This window comes from Sparus aurata, chromosome 17 (genome assembly GCF_900880675.1).
Source record: "Sparus aurata chromosome 17, fSpaAur1.1, whole genome shotgun sequence".
Lineage (NCBI taxonomy): Eukaryota > Metazoa > Chordata > Actinopteri > Spariformes > Sparidae > Sparus > Sparus aurata.
The window spans coordinates 20,733,195-20,754,982 of record NC_044203.1 but is presented as its reverse complement, the minus strand read 5'-3'; the positions used below and the strand labels follow the sequence as shown (position 1 = coordinate 20,754,982).

Here is a 21,788-nt window from a genome sequence, read left to right as displayed (position 1 = left end):
TTTCTCTCCCTTTCCTCGATTTCTTTGGTTCCGTCTATAGTATGCACCAGCATAGATTATCTGTAAGAGTGTATTTGTCCCAATATGCTATGGAGAAAAGTGGAATAATAAGCACTAATGTACCCTTTAGACCAAAATCGATTCTTTTCCCATCATTTCCTAGCAGGAACCTTTTTCTCCAACTCATATGCAGAATAAAGATGGGCTGATTATGTGGTAAAAGCATAATCATTCCATCATTGTTCACCTTCTGTTCACATCTATGCTTAACTTCCCTTTTCATTTCACCTCTTCTTTCATTTCAATTCCTAATGCCCTCATTTTCCAGGCTTGTCTCCTGACCATTTTACTCTCCTACACTCCATCTTTGGCTTTCTTTTGCTGCGGTCTCACCAAATGACCTTCCTGTCAAGGAGATAAATACCTCTTCATAGTTGTACTTGTGTAACGTGCCATTTTGGCAGAATAGTGCCACAATCTTGCCCTCCTCTCAAGCACCCCTCCTGCTCTCCCCATCCCTTCTGTAGACAAGACAATTCACTCCTGCGGTACATCTCTTCATTAGTCAGAGAGCAGTAATTATTAAAAAGCAGTAGGTGGTTTGGGGGGGATGAGGGGGGAGGCAACCCCCCTCTTGTTAGCGAAAATGACCAAAATACCAGATGTTATCCTATCCGGACCCGAATTTGAGTAATTATTAAGAATTATTACATTTTGACAGGACTCACATAGAGAGACAGTAGGAGAAAAAGTGAACAAAGAGATTCTAATCAAGAATAGACTCTTATGTACATGGTCAGTCGTCCCATATGTGGCTCAGATTGTGGCACCCCCCCTGCTAAAAGCCTACTGGTTAAAGGGGGCCTACTACACCTGTGTAGCTTTCCATGATTCACAGTTCAAAAAAGACCGATTTGTCTGTTGGCCAATATTATAGGTGGAAATTGGCCATCACAGATGTATCGGTATCTGTGTTGATGATATTTGTTGATATGAAAACACTTATAAGCACTGCCTTAACCTCTTGCCGTTGCACGCCATGGCATATGACAGCCACATAACTTAGATGGGAAAATAATGATTTTCTGATGGACAGATGCCTTTAGCTAGTTAGCTCTGTTAGCTATGCAGCTAGCAGTCTGCTCAGCTCACTCTGCTTGGAGTGGGATCCCAGAGAACAGGGGAATTGTGGATGTTTACACATCTAACACAGGAGCTTTGGACTGCTAGGAGGAAGAGGTGTTCATTAGAGAGAGTCAGCTGGGACCACTAACTGCATGGCAGACTGAACAAACTAGCCAGCAGCTACTACAGTTAGCGGCAGGTAGAAGTTACTTTTGCCACACCAGAAAATAACATAAATCATGGAGAGTTCAGGTAGAGCAGTTGGGCGACATCAGATCATATCCAGATCAGAGTCCAGGTCGATGGCTAAGATTGCTGACAGAGGTCCTGACGGCTTATTTTAAAAAGGTACAGTTTCTGAAAAACACACCTTGACCTGGTTTATATATCAACATGTTTCCTTCTTCTTAACTTCTTTGTCTCACTCTGTCAAACAAACATACACATTCCTCTTCGCTGGCAAGGGTGTGACACTGGCTGAGATTAGACCTTCTTGAGTGTGAACAGGACATGTCGCTGGAGGTCTCAAGAGGGCTGACCGCAAACTACCGCACACACACACACTCAGACACACACACACACACACACACACACACACAACTTAACACTTCAGTCCTCCAGTCACATCCTTGGTAAGGAAAGGCATTAAAATTACATGACAAGCTCACCTCGGTCCAACTCTACCCCACAATCCCTGCTCATGGGATACCCTTTCAGCCACATCAAATAGTAAAGCTTTTGACCTCCATTTGCCCTAGCCGCCTTTGTGCACACTCACATACACACACATACAGACACATGCACACACATATATAACATAGTCCTCTGTGCATACACTGCAGATCCTTCCTCAATCGCACCCTATCTGGCTGAGACTCAAATTCCATTTCACGTCCGGTTTACTATTGATTTTACCCTCGCCACTATTCACCAGCTACAGCCTCTGCACCCGCACAACTACACACACACACACCCCACATCCAATCTGTTCCCTTCCTCACCTCCCTTTTCATTCTCCCAGTCCTGCTCCTCTCCCATACCTCTTTCTTGTCCTCTCAAGCCATCCATTCTTCCCTATCACTCCTTTTTAGAGCATCTCAGCGGTGGGTGTGCGTGTGCGCCAGCGTGCATGTGTGTGTATCGATCACAGAAGAAATGAATAATGGAGACATATCTTAACAAATAATTAGATATGCAACTTGGCACACACAACCATAATTAAATATGTGCATCCACATAAGGTGCGCCTACGCATAGCCACATGCTTTCTCTCACTGTCTCACGTGCACACACACACGCACGCGCACACACACACCAAAGTCATAAAGTATGCAGAGAAGTGGACTGGCGCCAAAACAAGCCGTTGGGCTTTGAGGCCTCATTTCCATGTTGGAGCCCATTTTAAACTAGCAGACTGACTCATCATTAATAATTAACACTCACAGTGACGCTCAGAAACAAAGCTCTGATATAAACAAGGGAGAATCTCGACTACGGATTGTAGATCTGTGTGTAATGCTCACACACTTACGGCCAAAAGTGCCAAGCTGAAGAATTAAGTGCATCAAGAGGGGGGCTGTTTTCTCTCTCTCCGCATTTCACCTCACCTTTTCAAGGTCTTCATTTACCTTTCGCATTATTCTGCACCTGTTGCTTCACTCACTCTACAAAGAAACAGCTATGTTGTTTACTTGTCACGCTCTGACGCCTCGCCCAATTCTTTCACCTTTTTATTCCTATGCAGTCGTTCTCTCCGTACAAAAATAGTACTCAATTCTCTCCGTTTCTCAATTCCTTTTTTTTTCCCAATTTGTTTTTATTCCTTTATTAACTCGCCACAAAGCTGGCAGTTAAAACTCTATGTGCCTATGTTGCCTTTATTTTCCATCCCACGGGTTCTTACATTCTCCCTCTTGGCAGCTCAAAGCCCACCACACTCCTGTCTCAGTTGTGGACATCCCCAGTGGAAGCTGGTTAGACAGGCCTGTCACTACACCGCTGGCCAGAGAGACAGACATCAATATATCGCCACTCTGCTGCTCCTCCTCATCCGTAGAAGGACACGACGAGGCAGCGAGGAGAGGAAGGGGGTGGGGGTAGTTGTGTGGGGAGGTGAAAAGGAGAAGAAAGTAAAGAGAGGGAAAAAAAAATCATAGGTGGGGCCTGCCATCCCTCAGTCTGTGCTGTCTGATTTACAAGCCTATTGGATTTTAGACTAACATGAATCATTGCTGCATAGAGGCATAGCTCCCTGACAGAATGAATGAGACACATCACTCCAAGTGTGTGCATGTGGGTGTGTGTGTGTGAGAGAGGGAATAGGAGAAAGACAGGGGTATATTTAAACCTCTTTGAGATCCTACAGAAAGACATTTCTGTGGCAACAATGGAGCTTAGTTTGGATCCTCTCATGTTCACAGAGCTGCAAGTGCTCCTTCTCTGACAAGAACTGGTTCTTATCAGTCCTGTCAATTGTGACAATGTGCTGCATGTAACTATCTGTACCCATGGTCACTGTGCACAGCAGCATAAGAAATATTCACACCCTTTACTTAAACATGAACTTTGCCAATTCTCAACCAGCATTGCATCACTACAATGTTGGCAGTGTAATAAAGGGTTCTAGGGCTGTGTATCAACTACAGCTGTTTTATCCACAGACACAAAGATTATGGTTGGATCATGAGTGAGGGGCGTCATCAAAATCCACTCGAACTGTCTAAACAAGGTAGTTCTGATAAACAATAAACCAAGGTTATGTTACTACATTGACTATTTCTCACCTGACATGCTTTCAGAAACATATTTAGTAAGTCACCGCTATATTGTTTTTTACTGTCAAAACAGAGGCTGAAAAAACTCATTAAACTGTAAAACAGTAAGCAGCGCTGATCTAATGTAAACCACAATCTTGTTTAGCGCTTGCTGGCCGTCTTTCTGTTTCTTGCTTCAAAACTGACTCCAAGCATAAATCAAGTATTGCCCAACTCATAGAACCCCTCAGTGAATGGTTTTCAGTGCAGCGCAGTGGATTCTGGTTGTGGTAGGTTTTTTAACTTTTGATCATTAGGGACTACTACAGCCCTTCATCTCTGTTTACTCTGGTCATGTAGCTCCAATTTCAAAAATATGTGTCTTTTCAATGCATAGTGTTGTGCTTTTTTCCAGCAGTGAAATACTTACTTAAGTAAAAGGTACCAATACGACATTATAAAATAATCCATAACAGGTTAAATTCCTGCATTCAAGTAAAAAGAATCAGTAAAAGTACCTTTTTCCCAGAAAAATGTGCTTTAAATACCAAACTAAGAGTACTTAAAACAGAGCTGTATAACCCCTGTGACTGTTACACTGTTATATCAGTAGATCATTATTTCTGAAGCATTACTTTTTTAACCCTTTCTCATTGGTTGAGGCTAGTTAGTTTCTTACCATTGTATAACTGGCTGCAATTAATGGTTTTAATCATTGATGAATTTGCCGATTATTTTCTTGATTTGTTTTCTTGTTCCTTTCATATTTTAGATTGTAATAATAGTGAGAACTGCCAATCACAAACTCTTAGAGGTGACAATTACATCTTATTATTCTGTCAAACATAAAAATTATTTCGTTTCTTATCATTAGCATTTTAGTATGAAGGAAAACCAAATAATTAGTTGTTAACTGGCTAACTAGGCTTTCAAATAAATGTTTAAGAGTAAAAGGACAACGTTGTTCTCTGCAATGTAGTGGAGCAGAGGTATGAAGTGTCCTACAATGGAAATAATGCCGCAAAGTATAAATAAGTCCAGATTTAGTCAACCATACTCGTATAAGAGCTGAAACACAACTATCCTGTATCTTCATCAACAAATAGCAGTGATAGTTCTGTTTGTGGGCAGTCTTCGTGACCCGATTTACCTTCTTTGCGTTGGTCAGGTACGTTCTGGCCGCCTCCTTCAATGCCTTCCACTCCTCCGTCTCCTCCTCTGCCACCTCTCTTCCCTCTCTTTCTTGCTGCTCTTTCGCCTTCTCCAACTGGAGGTAGCACACCCAGCCGGAGAGATACCACACCTGGGAGGCACAGAAAAAGGGAGGCGGGTTAGGTGTGGGCGTGAGGCACAGAGATTCAGACGGAGAGAAAATGTTCTTTGTTGCAGTAAGTGAGCTGTGACAGGGGAAACAGATTTGTAACCCTCACGGAGCATGTCTGCATGAAATCCCATGTCTGTCTTTGACAAACAGGTTCCACACATAAAACATTGAAACACACACACACACACACACACACACGCACACACACGAGCGATCTATCACTCACATAACTGTCATCCTGATCCGAACCTGACACACAGTATATTGTCCTCATTTACAAATGCTGCATGAATGTAAATGCACGTGTGCACATACTGTAGATCTACATTGAATTAAACACCGTGACTTGACCATCTGTCACTAGCAATTTGTTTTAAATCTTTCTACAGCAAAAGATGTAATTACTTTATTGAAACATATACCGAATCATAATTTGATTAAATGGGAAAAAATACCCAGAGGCAAATATCTTCTTTGCATTTCAAATAATATCATGCTTACAGGTTGCGCTGTGAACAATGCTAGTTTGGCAATTAAATTAAAATAGGGAATATTTATCAATATTCTCCACGTCTTTCTACCTCAATAGAAATCATGGAGGAACAGAAGAACCACATTCTTGGGTCCTGTCTCAAAATGCAGGATTAGTACTAACAAAGGCTTGTCCAGAAAACAATATTTTGAGCTTGGGATCTTTGGTAGTGATCAACAGCAAATGTTCAAAGTTTCAGTAGGAGCTCGGCTGAGATAGATGACATAAAGCTACAACGTGTCTTTTGGTTTGAAAGGTGATTATTTTTAAGAATTCTTTTAAGAACCAAAAGTTTTGGGTGTGTTCAATGCATGCTTGTAATAAAGACAGGTTTGGTTAAATGAGGCCCCATTTACCAGTATGCACCTTTTCTGACATGACAGCAATTTTGCAGTTTGTCTTTATTGATTTAGCAAACAAAAAAAAAAAATTCTCACAGTCAAATATTTGGGTTCAGCCCTAGTGCTTACAAGTACACGAGAGCCTTGACTCTGATTTTCTGGTTCCATACGGGTGGCCTGTGTTTCAGTGATGTTCTAAATCGTCCTTGTAGCTTCAGCTTCGCACCGTATCTGCTCTAGAACAAGTAAGACCTAAATCAGCAGCAACCTCCTCAGATATTAACTCTCTGCAATTGTCCATTTTTTTTATAACTTTTTAATACAAAAGAAATGTTCTAAAGTAAAACAATATTTTTAGTCAAGCTAAAAGGTGTGAATATGGTGGTTGTGGAAATGGCACATGTTTAGAAATGGCACCATCACCTGATAATGAGATGTGAATGTCAGCAGTGTATCCGGACATAATAACCACAGACCAACATCTATAAATACTAACAGTTAGTTTGATTACTGCTGCATATTGATGCATATGCATGATTTGTTCATTATGCTGCTGCTACTTAATGGACCATGAGAGGGACAATTTGAATATGAACTGCTTGCATTTTCCAGGTGACAACACAATACTGTATTAGAGACAAGTGTGAATACTGTGTCTTGATGGCAGGTTATATCATATTTAGCATATATTGCAGCTATAATGGCAACAAGAAAAGCAAACACACACTTCAGTCCGTGCAATACTCATTTACACCATCAAGCTTTTGATGAAGGACTTTCTTGAAGCATCATTGAGGTTCAACTGCCACACTTTCACAAGGACACTAATAGTACCATCACTATTATTTTAAATACACACTTTAGATCCACCAATGTAGTGTGTAACTGGCTTTTTTTCCAGAGTCCTGCCTCATTTACGCAACATTATGCATGAACGACTGCATCAGATTGGGCCAACACAGAATAGCCAGATCATGATCTTGTGTCGCTCCAGTGGGTTAGCTGTCTTTCATTTAACTTAGTAGTGTGTGTTCGCCAAAACTGTTCAAATTTCATGCACAACACTGGCTTGATGTATTCTCAGCTATTTGGCAATAATTTAGCCTCTTCTGTTGCAACAGTACCACACTTAGCAAGGTTCTGACACCAGACGTGTGAGCACCGCTCAATTCAAGAGAGCACCATGTAGAGGTACGTGTTCAGGGCCTGGCTGACACATCATAACTTGGCATCTGAATATGTTCAAAGAAAACAATAATATTTGTTTGAATATTTTGAGATAATCCAGTTGCTCAAGAGTTCAAACAGCAAGTGGAAGCATACGTTTAACTACGAGTTATTATGCAGAAAGACAACGAAATCAGCTCGTCCTCCTTCTTTTCCATTATCGCTCATTCTGTCTCCTACATAATCACATACACTGTTCTTTACTTGCTCTTCCACAACACAATCACGTTCAACTCCCAGTGAACTTGGAGGTGTGTATGTGCCTCTCATCTTGGGCCAAAGATCATCTTTCCACTGTTCCTCAAGCACCAAGATACAAATATTAGCTCTATTCATTATTCAGTGAGGGCAGAGGCAGTAGAGGCCTCCACCTCTGCCAAATCAACCATTTAGCTAACAAACACATCAAGGCACGCCACACTGAATTCAGAATTGCCGCTCAGCATGCTGAGTGGGAGGCTACCCCCTGCAGCTATACTTATCAGAACAGCAGCAGCACTGGATAATGTAGTAATGTTGCAGAACCAGCAGTGTGACATTTTTATCACTGAAACAGTTTCTGTGAATGCAGAACCCAGAAAAGAAATCTGTCCTGATGTAAATATGTGTATATTCAGGGGAGAAAGAGTGAAATTGGGTCGCTTTAATTCTTAACTTCTCCAAAAATGAGAATGTCTTCAAAATCAGCGAGAACAAGGCTGGAAAAATTCTCTACAGATGGTCCACTGTGAAGAATTTGTGCATGTGGTAAAGATAGCTTGTGCATCTGCACTCAAAAATTAAAACATGAGAAAGTTAACTAATTAAGAACTTCAGAAAATCCACTGTACCCTTCTACAACCCCAGACGGAAGCACACATCATAAAATAAATGCTGCGTCTGTCAATCAAATCACTGGGACTATTGTCATTTCAAAGTGGAGGCACATCTTAGTTCCCATATGGTGCCGCTGAAAGAAGAACAAAAGCAACATGAATGAACGGAATACCTTTGAAACAAGATTTGCAAGGAACTAGCTCAGCTGTTTGTGCAGACTTAACATTTTATAAGTAAGGTTCCAACTTTGAGATACACAACAGCAAGGAGACGGAGGCGAGAGCTAACAACTTATCTACCGCACTTAAGAGAGGAAATAAGAAAGAGAGGAAGACACAGAATGGGGGAGAGAGGGAGAGTAACGTGTCTGTCATACACTTCTGACATCACTAACACGACTCTAGCTGCGCAAGTGTGATATGATCCGACAAAACACTTTCTGACCATTACGACTGGTGACTGTATGCATGTGTGATCGGCTGTAGGCCCGCTCAAATCAAGTGTCACAGCTGTGCATCTCTGGAGCGAGTTTAAAAGTTCAGCCCCCCGATGATTGCTCTCAATCTGTCAGCTGAGGGGTGTGTGTGGGAGGCTGAGCCTGAGGGGGGAGTAGGGGAGAGAGAGGGGGGGAGTAGGGGAGAGAGAGAGAGAGAGAGAGAGAGAGAGAGAGAGAGAGAGAGAGAGAGAGAGAGAGAGAGAGAGAGAGAGAGAGAGAGAGAGAGAGAGAGAGAGAGAGAAACGCTGCTGTGCTCTTCTATCTGACAGTCAGTGGCACACCTTTACTTCCTCTGCCACTAACAGTAGGGATTTGGAGCAAGCTGACAGCTCATAGTTCCAACTAAAGCACAGAAAATACTGCCATTTATGCCACTCTCTAATAGGCATTCAACTGCTCAGTTGTACTGCGTGTGTGAGCAAGTAATGCAAAGGTGTGGGTGTGTGGGCACTTCTTTGTGCACACGCATAAACAGTGGCTCAGCAGAAGGAGCTAAGTGCTCCTGTTGAGGCTTTGTCTGTCCCACTGGGGTTATGAGAGAAGTGGGAAGAAACACAGTACAAATACGTTTTTACGATTATTCAGGTTATATCCTGACAAGTTTTAACTTTTATTTTCTCATTTTTAACACAAAAATCTGCACTTTCAACTGCTTTCATTTACAAAACAGGCTCGTTAATTAAATTTTTAGCGTATTTGAAGGGAATTAACGATATTCGTTTCTTGTGTGAGTCTGTCATTGCACACCGCCCTTCCCAACATCACAAGACGGATTTCAACATATCAAGTCATATCACGCAGGGCAAACATAACAAGGCGAAACAACATAAAGGATGGAAATTGATAGTTAAGGAGACTTGAATAGGGAGAAAGGGTGTGCTTGTCTCTTGTCTCTGCCTGTAATTTCTTATTTCCTTATTTTTTTCACTTTTTTGACACTTTACCAACCCAGATGTCAGTATATGCCATCGTGGGCATCGTGTTGTTAATTGTGTAAAGGATATTGTCATTTGTCAAAATTTACGTGTATCACAATACATATCGTATCGTAGCCCCCGTATTGGGATACTAATCATATCGTGAGGTTGTAGGAAATACCCAGCCCTAATCTGAACTTGTACTTTTGCCATCTCTGGGTGATAAGAGATTGACCTACATGTTGATCTGATCCAGTATGGGCTACTGTATCACAAAAACTAAACTGCCTGCAAGGAGACTCATGAATAGACATCATTTACTCCTGAGCATTGGGAAGTATCACACGTAGGCACACATCCCACAGAACACAGTTTGTTCAAGAATCGTCGGGGCAGACTAGAAGAATAATCAGGCTGAACTGCCATTTTAGATTTTGTGCATTCAGTCTGACATTGGTTCAAGTCAACTAATTTCATGTCAGTTATAAGATTTAGTTTTCTTTTGCTCTGGCAAACTGTTGAAGCTAGTGGTTTTTTTAAGACAATTGAAGAAATATGCAGATTTTAGGAGTTGTTATTTCTAGAAATGACGACTGACAGCTGCATCAACCTCATCCACACTTTCACCCACACACCATTTTTCTGTTGCCATTTTTCATGGATTATAAACTAATGAAAAAGTATTTTCAGAGGCACAAAACTGCTTTGCATTTTGACACCTGCAAATTAAAAAATACAAAATAAGAACAGGGAAGAAAGCCAACCAACACGTTTTTCACAAGGCGAAAACAGCTGGGCTTTCACTTCACCGCTTACCTGGACAACTTCATCATCCTCCTCCAGAAGATCCTCCAACACATCGACCGCCATCTAATGCAGAGAACGAGAGAAATGGAGGGTTAAAACACTGAAGTATGACGTGGAATCATCACACCAGACAATTGCTTTTTTAGGTTTAACAAGTTCATCAGTACACACTCATGGTCACAGTTCTAACACAGCTTCGACCCAGCGAACTAAGAAACACAACGGGCACGGTGTTGTTCATCTCCCAGGCAGCACGATCAATCAGGGTGATCAGAGGGCCTGATAAGCGCCCACGAGGCCAGCCTCCCATATACACCACCGTCGATACCAACAAGACAACAGACATGGCCGTCGATAGACACACTCGCCACTGCTTATCGCACAATCAATAATCACATTAGTTCCTCTGTTCGATAGCCCTTTTAATCCATTTACTGACAACAGTCAACATATTCATAGTACACACTCCACTCCTCAGCACAGCCTTTCCAGTTGTTGATGATTTGATGTGATTTACTGTGCCGTAAATATGCATTTCAAATGACTGAAATCATAGAAGAGTTACTTTTTTGAGGTAAGGCTGGTCAACACATCTATATTGTCTAAGATTTTTGATTTATTTCGCATTATATCGTGACATGACATAAGTGCTGTCTTTTCTTGGTTTTAAAGGCTGCATCACTGTAAAATGATGTTATTTTCTGAACTCAACAGACTATTCAACACTTTCTAACACTTGCCTTTACCCTCTTAGTCATTATACCCACATTACTGACACTGAAATGTCCCTCTTTGCGAGACAAATAAAGGAATTCTGATTCTGATTCTGACTGATGATCATTTATCAAAAACCATATTCTGTTAATACTTTGTGAAAGTAGCACTATTCACCCCTACAATATTACTTTGAAGCAGTTCTTTAAGGGAGGTTTCAAAGATTAGAGCCTGACTGATAAATCAGCAACCCAATATGGGCCGATCACAGATATATTGGTATCTTTATATATGTTATCAATTATTGCCAAAAATGTAAACTATACGGTTTTAAAGAACACGGTGTAGAAAGTAATGCTTGGGATGATTCATAATTACCACTTTTCCAAAACGTTTTTAGACAATAAAGTTTTTATGTTTACGTGTAAATATCCAGCCATAATTTGGAGTTTGAGCTCTCCAAGGAGTTAAATGTTACGTGACCTATGCCATAGTGCGCAACTGTCTGGGGTTAGTTTCTGTGGGAAGTTTCTATTAGAGAAAACAGACCTTGACTAAAGTAGGCTGTATGTTTGTATTGCTCTGCCTCTCTCCTTGCGGATTCGGTGTGTGTGTGTGCGCGTGTGTGTGTCAGTGTGTGAGTGTCAGTGTGTGTTGTGTTTGAGAGAGGCCCCAGGTGATGATATATTGATTTTTGTCAACTTCAGGTTGGAGGCGACTGTTAGCCAATCACCCATGGTGAAGGGCAAGAATAAAAGACATGCACATACCCGTGCATTCACGCACACACATGCACAGCTGCACAGTCACACAATCTAACAAAGCTACACCCACAGTGAGCACAACAAGCAGCACTTGTTTCTTGTTAAGGCAGTCTTATTAGCTGCAGCGCTTCTCAATTTTTCCCCCCGCTGCTCTTCTTTGCTTTTCTTGAAGACTACGGTTTCCGGTGGCGATAAAGAGGTCAGGTGCTCAAGTAGACTGAGGGAGAGTCAGGTTAATTGAGAGAAACTCGTTAACAGTGTGCAGATGTGCATGCCGGGGAGTCAGTTGATTGATTGCTAGACCAATTATCAGCTGAAAACCCATTGTCCTTAATTAATTAATGACTGATTAAAAATACACAAACAAAACCACCTAATCCCAAAAGATGATGAATGGATTCATGCCCAGCCTCTGAATTATCTACTTGACTTTCACTGTATCACACCAATGTGACAGACACACGCATGCACACAGACAGTAATTCGAGCCAAGCACTAGATATAAGAGATAGGAGTAAAGAATCTGTCTGGGTATTAAACAACTGATAGAACAGGCAGTTTTGGAGCGACAAAAATAGAACAAGAGATATCTGGGAGCCAGGATAAATGCGCAACGAACCATTATATCGTCTCCAACTGTACTCCTTCCTAACTACACTGGTCAACCCAGGGGCGAGTGATTAAAGATTCAGAGATTCCGAAGCCGCTTCAAGCTCTAAACAACAACAAGATTAATATTCTGTGAAGATAAGGGGAAGAGAGGGGGTACTACGAAGGAAAAAGTGAGAAAACTGGGAGGAAGTGTGCAAAATAAGTATCTTAATAAACAATGCAAAACTGGTCCATAGTGCACTGCAAAGGCGCACACACATACACACACACCAAAAATGCAATGTACACACTGTCCTCTTTATTTCAAGACCTGTTAAAGAAAAAAAAAGCAGTACACTGGGGAGGAACTCATTTATAATGGCCATTGTGTGTGCGTGCAGTTTGTGTGCGTGTGTGTGCGTGTGTGTGTGTGTGTAATCTTCAGGCAATTTTGTTTAACAGAATCATTTTACCGAAGCGCACAGCAGAGACAGGAGGAAGACAAATCACTTTACAAGCGAGGGCAAGCCGTATCTCTAACACACAGAAAGCCATGCAGACAGACACACACAAACACACACACACACACACACACACACACACACACACACACACACACACACAGGCACACGTACAAACAGGGACGTCTACACTTCAGCAGATAAATCCTGAGGATGTCAGTGCTAACTGTACTTGCAAGCTGCAACATTGGAAAGTACATGCTGCGCTCCATCCTGAACTAAATTTACGAACAGAAAATGTTCAATGAATAACATGAAAGCAAACAAGAGTGACAACAGCAAGTAACTAACCATCAGCCGCTGTGACAACTACGCCAAACAGACACCTTAATGGCTGTCAGGGGAGGGTGCCTGTCTGGCTGTCTGTCTGCTACATGGCAAGTGAATTAGTGGTGATGATGGGTGATGATGATGATGGTGATACGTGCGTCTGTGTGTTTGTGTGTGACGGTGAGAAAAACAGGGTTTTCAGAGGGCCGCGCTGTTATCAGGAAGCACATCTGTTTTTCAGGAAAACATGAAATAACAACAAGTCATTATAAACAAGCAATAGAGAATGAATTTAGGACTACAAATAAAAAGGGGATTTTCTTCAAATGTCTTGTTTTGTCCACAACCCAAAGATATTCAGTTTACTATCATAGATGATTAAAGAAATCAGAAAATTAAGAAGCTAGATAAACTGATTCATCTCGGTCAAACGTTTAGACATTATCGTCATTGCAGCTCTGGTGTTTTGCTTAACATATTACTTACAGCGAACAATTGACTGACTTATTGATTAATCAACTGAACCAAAATCATTTCAGCACAGGTATAGTCTATAAAATAGGAGAAAAAAGTTGCAATCTACCCACAGTGCTTCTGTCATACTGCTTTTTTTATACAACCAACACTCCATTACCCAAAGCAAAATTTGATTGAGACTGACATAAAACAAAGAAAAGCAGCAAATTATCCGATATTAGAGCAAATATATAAATATATAAAAACAATTAATCAACCATTAAAGCTGCTGTCCATTAATCTTCCCTCCATCAACCAATCTTTGAATTAACAAGTCGTTCAGCGCTACAGAAACTGGCTGCTGGACAGTCATTACTTCACGGCCGTCATGTGCTTTCGACACATTTCCATTACAGCGACAGAAATCACAAACACATTTGGCGCGGATTCAAGTGTCTCCCTCAAAAACAATCAAAGGGATTTTTCCTTCCAAATTAACTGATCCACGTCTCGCTGAAACAGAAGACTGAGAAGAAGAACAGCAGCCGTGAAACCGATGTTTTCAAGAACTAATTAGCCTGCAGTTTTTTTCAATCCAAATTATTTTGACAACAAAGAACATGAGACAATTACTTTGCTTAAATCATCAGTTGATGTCCTTGACCCCAGTATCACAAAAAGGGGCTGGCTTTTCACATGCACGCAAACTAAAAAAGTGAAAGGGGAGCTCTCTTTTAAAAAAGTTTGCAACGTTATGGCACGCTTTCCAACTTTAGGTTTATCATTTCCATTGCAGAAAATGCCCACTGGCTCTGAATAAGTGACCACCTCCATTAATGTCATGAGATGAAGATAATTTGCCTTAATTGAACAAACCCTAAGAAACCTTCTAGGAAAAAGGAGCAGGGCTGCTATTTCAGGCAAGCAAAGGTCACATGTTTAATGTGTGATGTTCTTGTTTAGACTGGCACCTAATTAAATGATTATAAACGATGAGACGACGTCTATCTACCATTAACGGGGGAAACGACCTTATTGCCATTTTTAACTCTACCAAGGAAGTTCTGTCCTCACCTCCATCTGTTTCTTGGTTTGTCAGCAGGATTACACAAAAACCCACTGAAACGATTTCCACAAAACTTGGATGGAGGATGGGTCTCAGCCCAGAATAGACCCAATTAACTTTTAATGCAAATAAAAGGGAAGGATCGATGATTTTTTTCATCTCACTTTCTTTCACATTGCGAGACATGGCATTTTTTCAACACTTATTCTCTGGGAATAATGGGGGGATCCATCCAATCCTCACCGTGCACCACAGGGGATTTTTTTCCCAGTAACTTGTGAGATAATATCATACACTCTCGATAATTTAGCCAAAGTGATCACAGCATGACATTTTTATTTTGGCAAATGCCCAGTTTACTCCAATTCAAACTCAAACCACATGATAATGTGAATGTGCAGTGCCCAACTGCACTCATCAGACAAAGAGCTTAATCTCCAACAGTGACGGACAAGTGCTTTTTGGCACATTCTCAGTTCTCCACTACTTTTATTATTTATAACCCTTATAAACCAGAAATAGTTGAATACTCTATGCAGCTTTAGAAAACACAAAAAAATAATATGTGTCTTTGGCAAATATATTAAATGAATTTTCAAAGCCTTGGCTCAGTTTGGCACAAACAAAACATTCAGTAGGGGAAAGAAAAAAAAAGACAAATGGTCTCATTCTGGCACCCTGCTGAGGAGGTAGCCTTCAAACTGATGAGTTTACAGACTGGAAGCACACAACTTTACACAGAGTTTAGAGTTGTGAATAGATTCACAGTCCACAGGGAGAGAATAGCTAGTGAGCACCAAAAATGTGTGTGTGACAGAGGAGTGGAGGAATGAAAGAGAAGAGAGAGGATGTTCTTATCAAATCTGGCTAAGTCCCAGTCTGGGAGAGACGGACAGAAAATAACTTCTGCTCTACTGTCACCGTTAGGCTCAATTTCCGTCAGAAACTTTCACATAGCTGATGGCTAAAAGCAAATATGACCAAACTTGTGCATGGGTGTGTACATGCGCACCCAGCAAAATATTCCTGTTTTGATGTATTCTGTAATGTGTGCAGTTTGTGTTTGGGGGTTGATGACACCAACAGGAGGATGAAGACAAATGACATGTCAGAAACCATGGACCGAGACGTTGTCATTTTACTGATATACCTGACAGGGCAGGACACTGTTCTCATTTCCTGTCAGTGATAGCCATAAACCACTCAACAAGAATGACTACAAATTAATCACTGCATCACAACAGAAAATAGCTTAACCGCTGCTGGTGAGGCAGTAATCACAGAAAATTACTTCAAGCGTTAATGACTGTTCGGGGTTTTAGCACCAGTGAAATCACGGTCATTAATACTGGAAATTGATGATTGATTTAGACGTGTGCAGTCTCACAGATATGGCGGCAATTCATCACACTGAAGCCTACTTCCTTTTATTTCCTTCTTCACTTAGCTCCACCCCTGTGCACCCCCCTTTACCCCTGTCCCTCTCTGTAAATACCACTCTTCAATTATTGACACAGAACTCTGGAGGGGATAAAGACTAGCCATGGCCTTCTCACCTTCAGCGCTATTCACCAGAACGGAAAGCACACATGCACTCAAAAACACACACACACACACACACACACACACACACATACATGCGAATGGCAAGCAGCCCCCTCGCAATGAAACATACGCACACACAGGGCACGACACACAACAGTTTACCTCATATTCCTCGCACTCGAGGAGCAGTTTGGCCGTGGTGATGCGGGACTCGTAAGGAGGGACCTCGTTCTGGAGAAAAGGGGGACAGCACCGCCACCGCTACAGTGAGTGTTCGCACAAGCATCCACAAACATATTTCTTCCTTTTGTCTGATAATAACGCAATCCAATTTCAAGGTACAAAACATTCTGCGACTACATGGCTGTTAATCACAGCGAAAGTGTCTGCAGGCTGAGTTCAGATCAACCTGCTCCTGGAGATAAGAGTCGTAACAGAGGTGCCACTGGGACTTTTGTCTCAAATCAGCACCCTCTTCTATCACATTTTCTCCTGATTTGAATGCGGACTCAGGTACCATTTATTTGATGTTATTTAAAACGCATCCTGACTTTGACATTACAACCAACCCTTTCTCTCTGGGAAATTCCCTTTAATTTGCTTACTTATCCTTCATAGACTCTCCTGGTGTTGCTTTGCTCTTTCATAACTGCTCTCTCTTAACATACATACACACAAGCACACAGGTTTGTGAAGTATTTGTTCCATCTTTTATTTTTTATTATCCCCCCCCCCCCCCCTTTCATTATCTCTGACTTTTTATCTCTACTGGTGTCCTTATGTTTGTGCTCACTGCAAAGCGCACTGTGACAATCCCGTTAGTTGAAAGTGCTTTATAAATAAACCGGGATCTTATGAGGGCTGGTTGCTGTCAGAGAAATACCAAGCACAGCTCCTACTCACCTGCGTGTCTTCCTCTGTGCTGGAGGAGGCTGCACTCTGTTTCTGGGCAGGTAGCCACAATCCTACACTCTTCAACAGGTATTCCTTGCCTTCCTGAAGACAGCAAAATGCATACATGTGTAAATTCACAGATGGGCGTATGACTGTTGAACTAAACACAAACACACAGATGAAGACATTGAGTAAAGAGCTGGCATTTGTTGAGTTTAAAACATGAGTTTAGCTTTCAAAGGTTGGATTTTGAATTATTTATAGTATTACCATGACCTGTAGATTAATTTGAGGTCAATTTTTGTTTTGTTTTTCAGAATTATTACAGGAGAATTCCAAGAGAGGCTGTTGCTGGATGTGTGATGCAGTTAAGAGTGACTGGAGCCAGCCTGACACCTACAGCTTACAGCTGGTACTACAGATCCACTTTACGTTAACAGGATCTTTCTGATTTTTTTTTTTTTTTTTTTCAGTTTTAAGACCACAAACAATAAATTATTAATTTCTTAAGCTGTGTTTATTCGTTTAGGTTGTGCTGACATCTTTCAATTACGGTCTGTATACAGTGGGTCCCTTGAAAACAAAAGGAAGAATGTCATTGTGTCTTTTAAACTAAAAAATGGCCAGGCTTGACATCAACACTTGTACTGGATTTTACTGCTACATTAGTGGCACATTCTGTTCTACAACATAATCATTGGAATTTTTTTTTTTATTCAACTCGAAGATTCTGTAGTGACTGGAATAACTCAGTGTGTAGAATTTTACCACTTCTACATTCTTAACAAAGAAAAAAAAAATGGTACTAGTTGTGGGTATTTTCAAGCATGCACCACATAAGTTTCTCACATAAGGTGAAAAAGAAGGTTTTGTCTTAAATGTTGTCTGCCCATCAGTTGGTAACGAAGCAATATTTGAATGTGTCTAGGCTCTAAAAATTTAAAATGAGTTAAAAAAGAATATATTCAGACATTTTTCCAAACTCATTGTCAGAAGATTCATACCACAAAGTTCTCGTGGCTTCCTTTTCAAATTGAGTCCAATACGCTGCTCACCTCTCTCTTTTTATCAGATGACTATATGACCTCAATGATCTGTCCAGTAATTAACATTCCTATTGGCATGACCTGTCGGTGTGTGTGCGTGTTAATGTATGTGTCCATCTGCTGATTAATGGCATACAATTCAATTTGCCCAGAATAATTAACTCAGCAGATTCCCGCTTTAATGTGGTGATAATTCATCCTTACTCCTTGTGTGTGTGTGTATGTGTGTGTGTGTGTGTGTGTGTGTGTGTGTGTACACTGACCTCGTTTCTCTCTGTGCTGAACAGGTAGCTGGCCATGAGCTGTAGAGCCTCAGGGTTGTCATAGTGATACTGTAATGCTCTCTCAATGAACCCTCTGCACTTGTCTGCAGCTCCCTCTTCCATGCTACATGCAAGCACGCAAATGCACACACGCACAAAGAAAGACAAAGCTCAACTCATTACCAAAACACTAACATGGGGTTATAAGTGTCAAGGTCATAACTCTGTGTGCTCCAGTACCAGAGGTCTGCAAGGTAAATCTCGGCGATGGAGCAGTAGGCTATGCAAACATCCTTCGCTGTGGGGAGCTGAGGGTCCTTATCTGGTGGGGCAGCAGCTCCGGCCTGAGCCTGCTTAAAAAGCAGAGAGGGCAGATGTCCTGAAAGGTGCTACCAACCATAATACATCAACCATGTGAGCATGGCATCCAGATTGTTTTTATTAACAATAAAGCAGGGCTGCACAATAAATCAAAATCTACTCACAATCACAACATAAATGCAAAAACCAATTGGCAGAAGCTGCTATTTAACAAGGTACAATGAGACAAAGAAGTGGTATACTGTAGTTCTGCAGTGCTGCAGTGATGCCGTGGCATAAAAAAAAATAACTGTTCTCCAGATGTAAAAAAACCACGACCCCAACAAATATCACATCATTTTGATTTTTATAGTTTTTTCAGTAAAACAAAATGTATAATTTTCACTATTCGTGAGTCACATCTTATTAACATATTAACATATCTTATTATGCGTTACATATTTTCCAAAGAATGTGCATCTGATTTGGCCTTTTTCACAGCAGACTTTTGGACATATCACAGTCTGAAAAGCACAGATGAAAATAATAAAATCAATGATGGCTAAAATTCTATTTAGCATCTTTAGTTTGGGAGTCCTGGTATTGTACATGCTGGCTCATTCTTACACTTCCATGGCTTACTGGGACTCTTTACTAGACTAGAGCCATTTCTAAGGTTATTAGTCACACCTGCTTTTTCTACTACAACACGTAAAAATGTCTGCTGTGAAAAATGCCTATGAAGATTTAAAATTACACAGAATATCTCATGCCTATTCCTTGTTACATATAACATTTGCTCGAAAAATTAGAAGGCTATTGAGTAAATATTTTGATCCTAGTTTCTTCTAAATACTGTACACAAGTTATTTAACATGACAACAATAATGTAGGTTAGACAACTAGTAAAGAGAAGTCAATAACTGACTCCTAGTCAATCAGAGAAATAATGTAACACCTGAAAACTCAACCATTGTTACCATTGTCACATCCCCGTTATATTTTCTCATTTGCCATGCTTTTTTCCTGCAAGTTAAATCTTAGTCTAATTTCACACTTTATTAAACGTAACATCACAATGATGTGCTCTGTGAGCTGAAATATTCACTAAACTCCAGACAACCCTGCAACATTTCTTGTGCGATGCCATACTTAATGCAAGGAAACTTTTGTGCTGATGTTCTGGATAAACACGGAAACATTGTCATTCGAACACCAGCTGACTGCATTAAGAGATACTTTGGAGCGGATCAGATCAGTACTCAAGGACAGGCTTAAAGAATCTGAAGAAATCTGGCAGCGGATGGCAGAGTTAGGTTGTGTAGATTAAAAGACTTAAACAGCATTGAGAGAGAGGGAGGGGAGGAGAGGCTTATGGGTTTCCTTTTACTGACTTTTTCAAGGAAGTTTTCTATTCTATTAGATTGTTATATTTGACAACCATGATGGGGCTTCAGAATAGAAACATTTGTAAACAGAGAATTGCCACTTGACTTCTAGTTAGTTTACATTCTTAGTATAAAATATGGGTTGTGACAGGCATGTAATGAGGTGCTCTCTGACAACCTGACCTTTATGTGTGATTAGTTTCATTGGTATAGACTAAAAGAATAGTCATAATTTGTGTACGATTAAGGAGACACCGCGAGAATGTCCACTACTATTGATTAGATAGATAGATAGATAGATAGATAGATAGATAGATAGATAGATAGATAGATAGATAGATAGACAGATAGATAGATAGATAGATAAACCAACAGCCCCCTCTGGTGAGGATGCAGAAGATTACACTTTCATTAACAGCTAGGCGGAATCAAATTTCTAGAAGTTGATGTAGAGTTTATAACTATCTAAACCATAAACTGAATCTGTGTGTGTGTGTGTGTGTGTGTGTGTGTGTGTGCTCACTGTGGTCTGTGATTGTTTCTCCAGTGCAGAAAGCAGGACTTGTATTCCTTTAGTGTAGTAGTCCACAGCCTCCTGACCTGTGTGGATTTGTCCCAGGTACATGTATTTACTGTGGCCTTCATCTGGGCTCAGCTCAACTGCACGCAGAAAAGCTTAAAGAGAATCGGTCAAGGAGGAAACAACCATTAAACAGCATGGAAATATGAAAGGGTTTAAATTAAATGAACTGAATTACTGACAAAATACAAAACAAGAAAAGGGGGTCTGAATAAAGGATATTTCCTTGGCTTTCTGTGTGTTTCCTAGTTCAGAGCAGATGTGTCCCAGCATGTCCAGAGCTTGCAGGTTGTCGGACTCCACATCCAGAGCTCGTTGGCAGAAAAGACCAGCCATCTCAAAGTCAAAAGTGTCCATGCATTCCTCTGTCTGTGCAGCAGAAGATCACGTGGGACAACAAACACACAGTAGATGATCAGAATTAAAACATATATATAATATTTTCATATGCATGACATTTCTGGATCGTGATCTTCGTTATGGATAAATCTGGTCAATGTTACCTTTTCTAGTAGTTGTTGCACAGAGTACTTCTCAGCTGTCTTCTTCTTGGCTTTCTCGTGCATTCTTACTTTCATTCTTTCCTGGGGTGTCAATCCAACAATACCTGATTCTTACGTGATCAGAGCAATTCAGAGTCATGGTTAGTTTCCTCTTGCCAGTTGAAAGCAACGTGAAACAGCGTTAATTTTGACTAACTGTTGTCTAAAAGATTGACGTTACATACTGTAAATAACTAGCAAAATGTTGAGCCACTGGAGAAACTTACCTCTGTTTGGGCGGTTGTCTTTCTTCTTCGGCTTGCTTTTCTTTTTGCCCTTTGCCTGTCCTCCCATAGTGCTGAAATATACTTCTTATAACTCAAATTTCTGTCTTCAAAACAGACTTTTCCCAAAGTGTGAATGTTACACACGCGTGTAGGCAAGTGTAGTTGAGCTGAAAAGGATGTACTGCGCATGCTCAAAATAATGACTGGGTGGATGCTACGGAAAGTGGTAGTGGACAAAACATTGACGGTACTAAAATAACCTTTACTTTCCAATAAAACACCG

At 40.8% G+C, this 21,788-nt stretch overlaps 1 protein-coding gene across 2 annotated transcripts in view; it reads right to left on the bottom strand.

The window, feature by feature from the left end:
- The window catches only part of LOC115567572 (probable assembly chaperone of rpl4), a 28,216-nt gene extending 6,432 nt beyond the window's left edge, over positions 1 to 21,784 (bottom strand). The window contains exons 1-10 of one of the 2 annotated variants that reach the window (XM_030394290.1): positions 21,506 to 21,784; positions 21,240 to 21,349; positions 20,959 to 21,105; positions 20,680 to 20,832; positions 18,709 to 18,818; positions 18,469 to 18,592; positions 17,169 to 17,261; positions 16,428 to 16,496; positions 10,348 to 10,401; positions 5,029 to 5,181 (exon numbers count right to left, since the gene is read on the bottom strand). In XM_030394290.1, the coding sequence (XP_030250150.1) occupies positions 5,029 to 5,181; positions 10,348 to 10,401; positions 16,428 to 16,496; positions 17,169 to 17,261; positions 18,469 to 18,592; positions 18,709 to 18,818; positions 20,680 to 20,832; positions 20,959 to 21,105; positions 21,240 to 21,349; positions 21,506 to 21,572 (1,080 nt within the window). In that variant the 5' untranslated portion in view covers positions 21,573 to 21,784. Of the gene's footprint in view, positions 1 to 5,028; positions 5,182 to 10,347; positions 10,402 to 16,427; positions 16,497 to 17,168; positions 17,262 to 18,468; positions 18,593 to 18,708; positions 18,822 to 20,679; positions 20,833 to 20,958; positions 21,106 to 21,239; positions 21,350 to 21,505 lie in introns of both variants that reach the window. The other variant, XM_030394289.1, reaches the window with a different exon arrangement.
- Between the last annotated feature and the right edge of the window lie 4 nt (positions 21,785 to 21,788).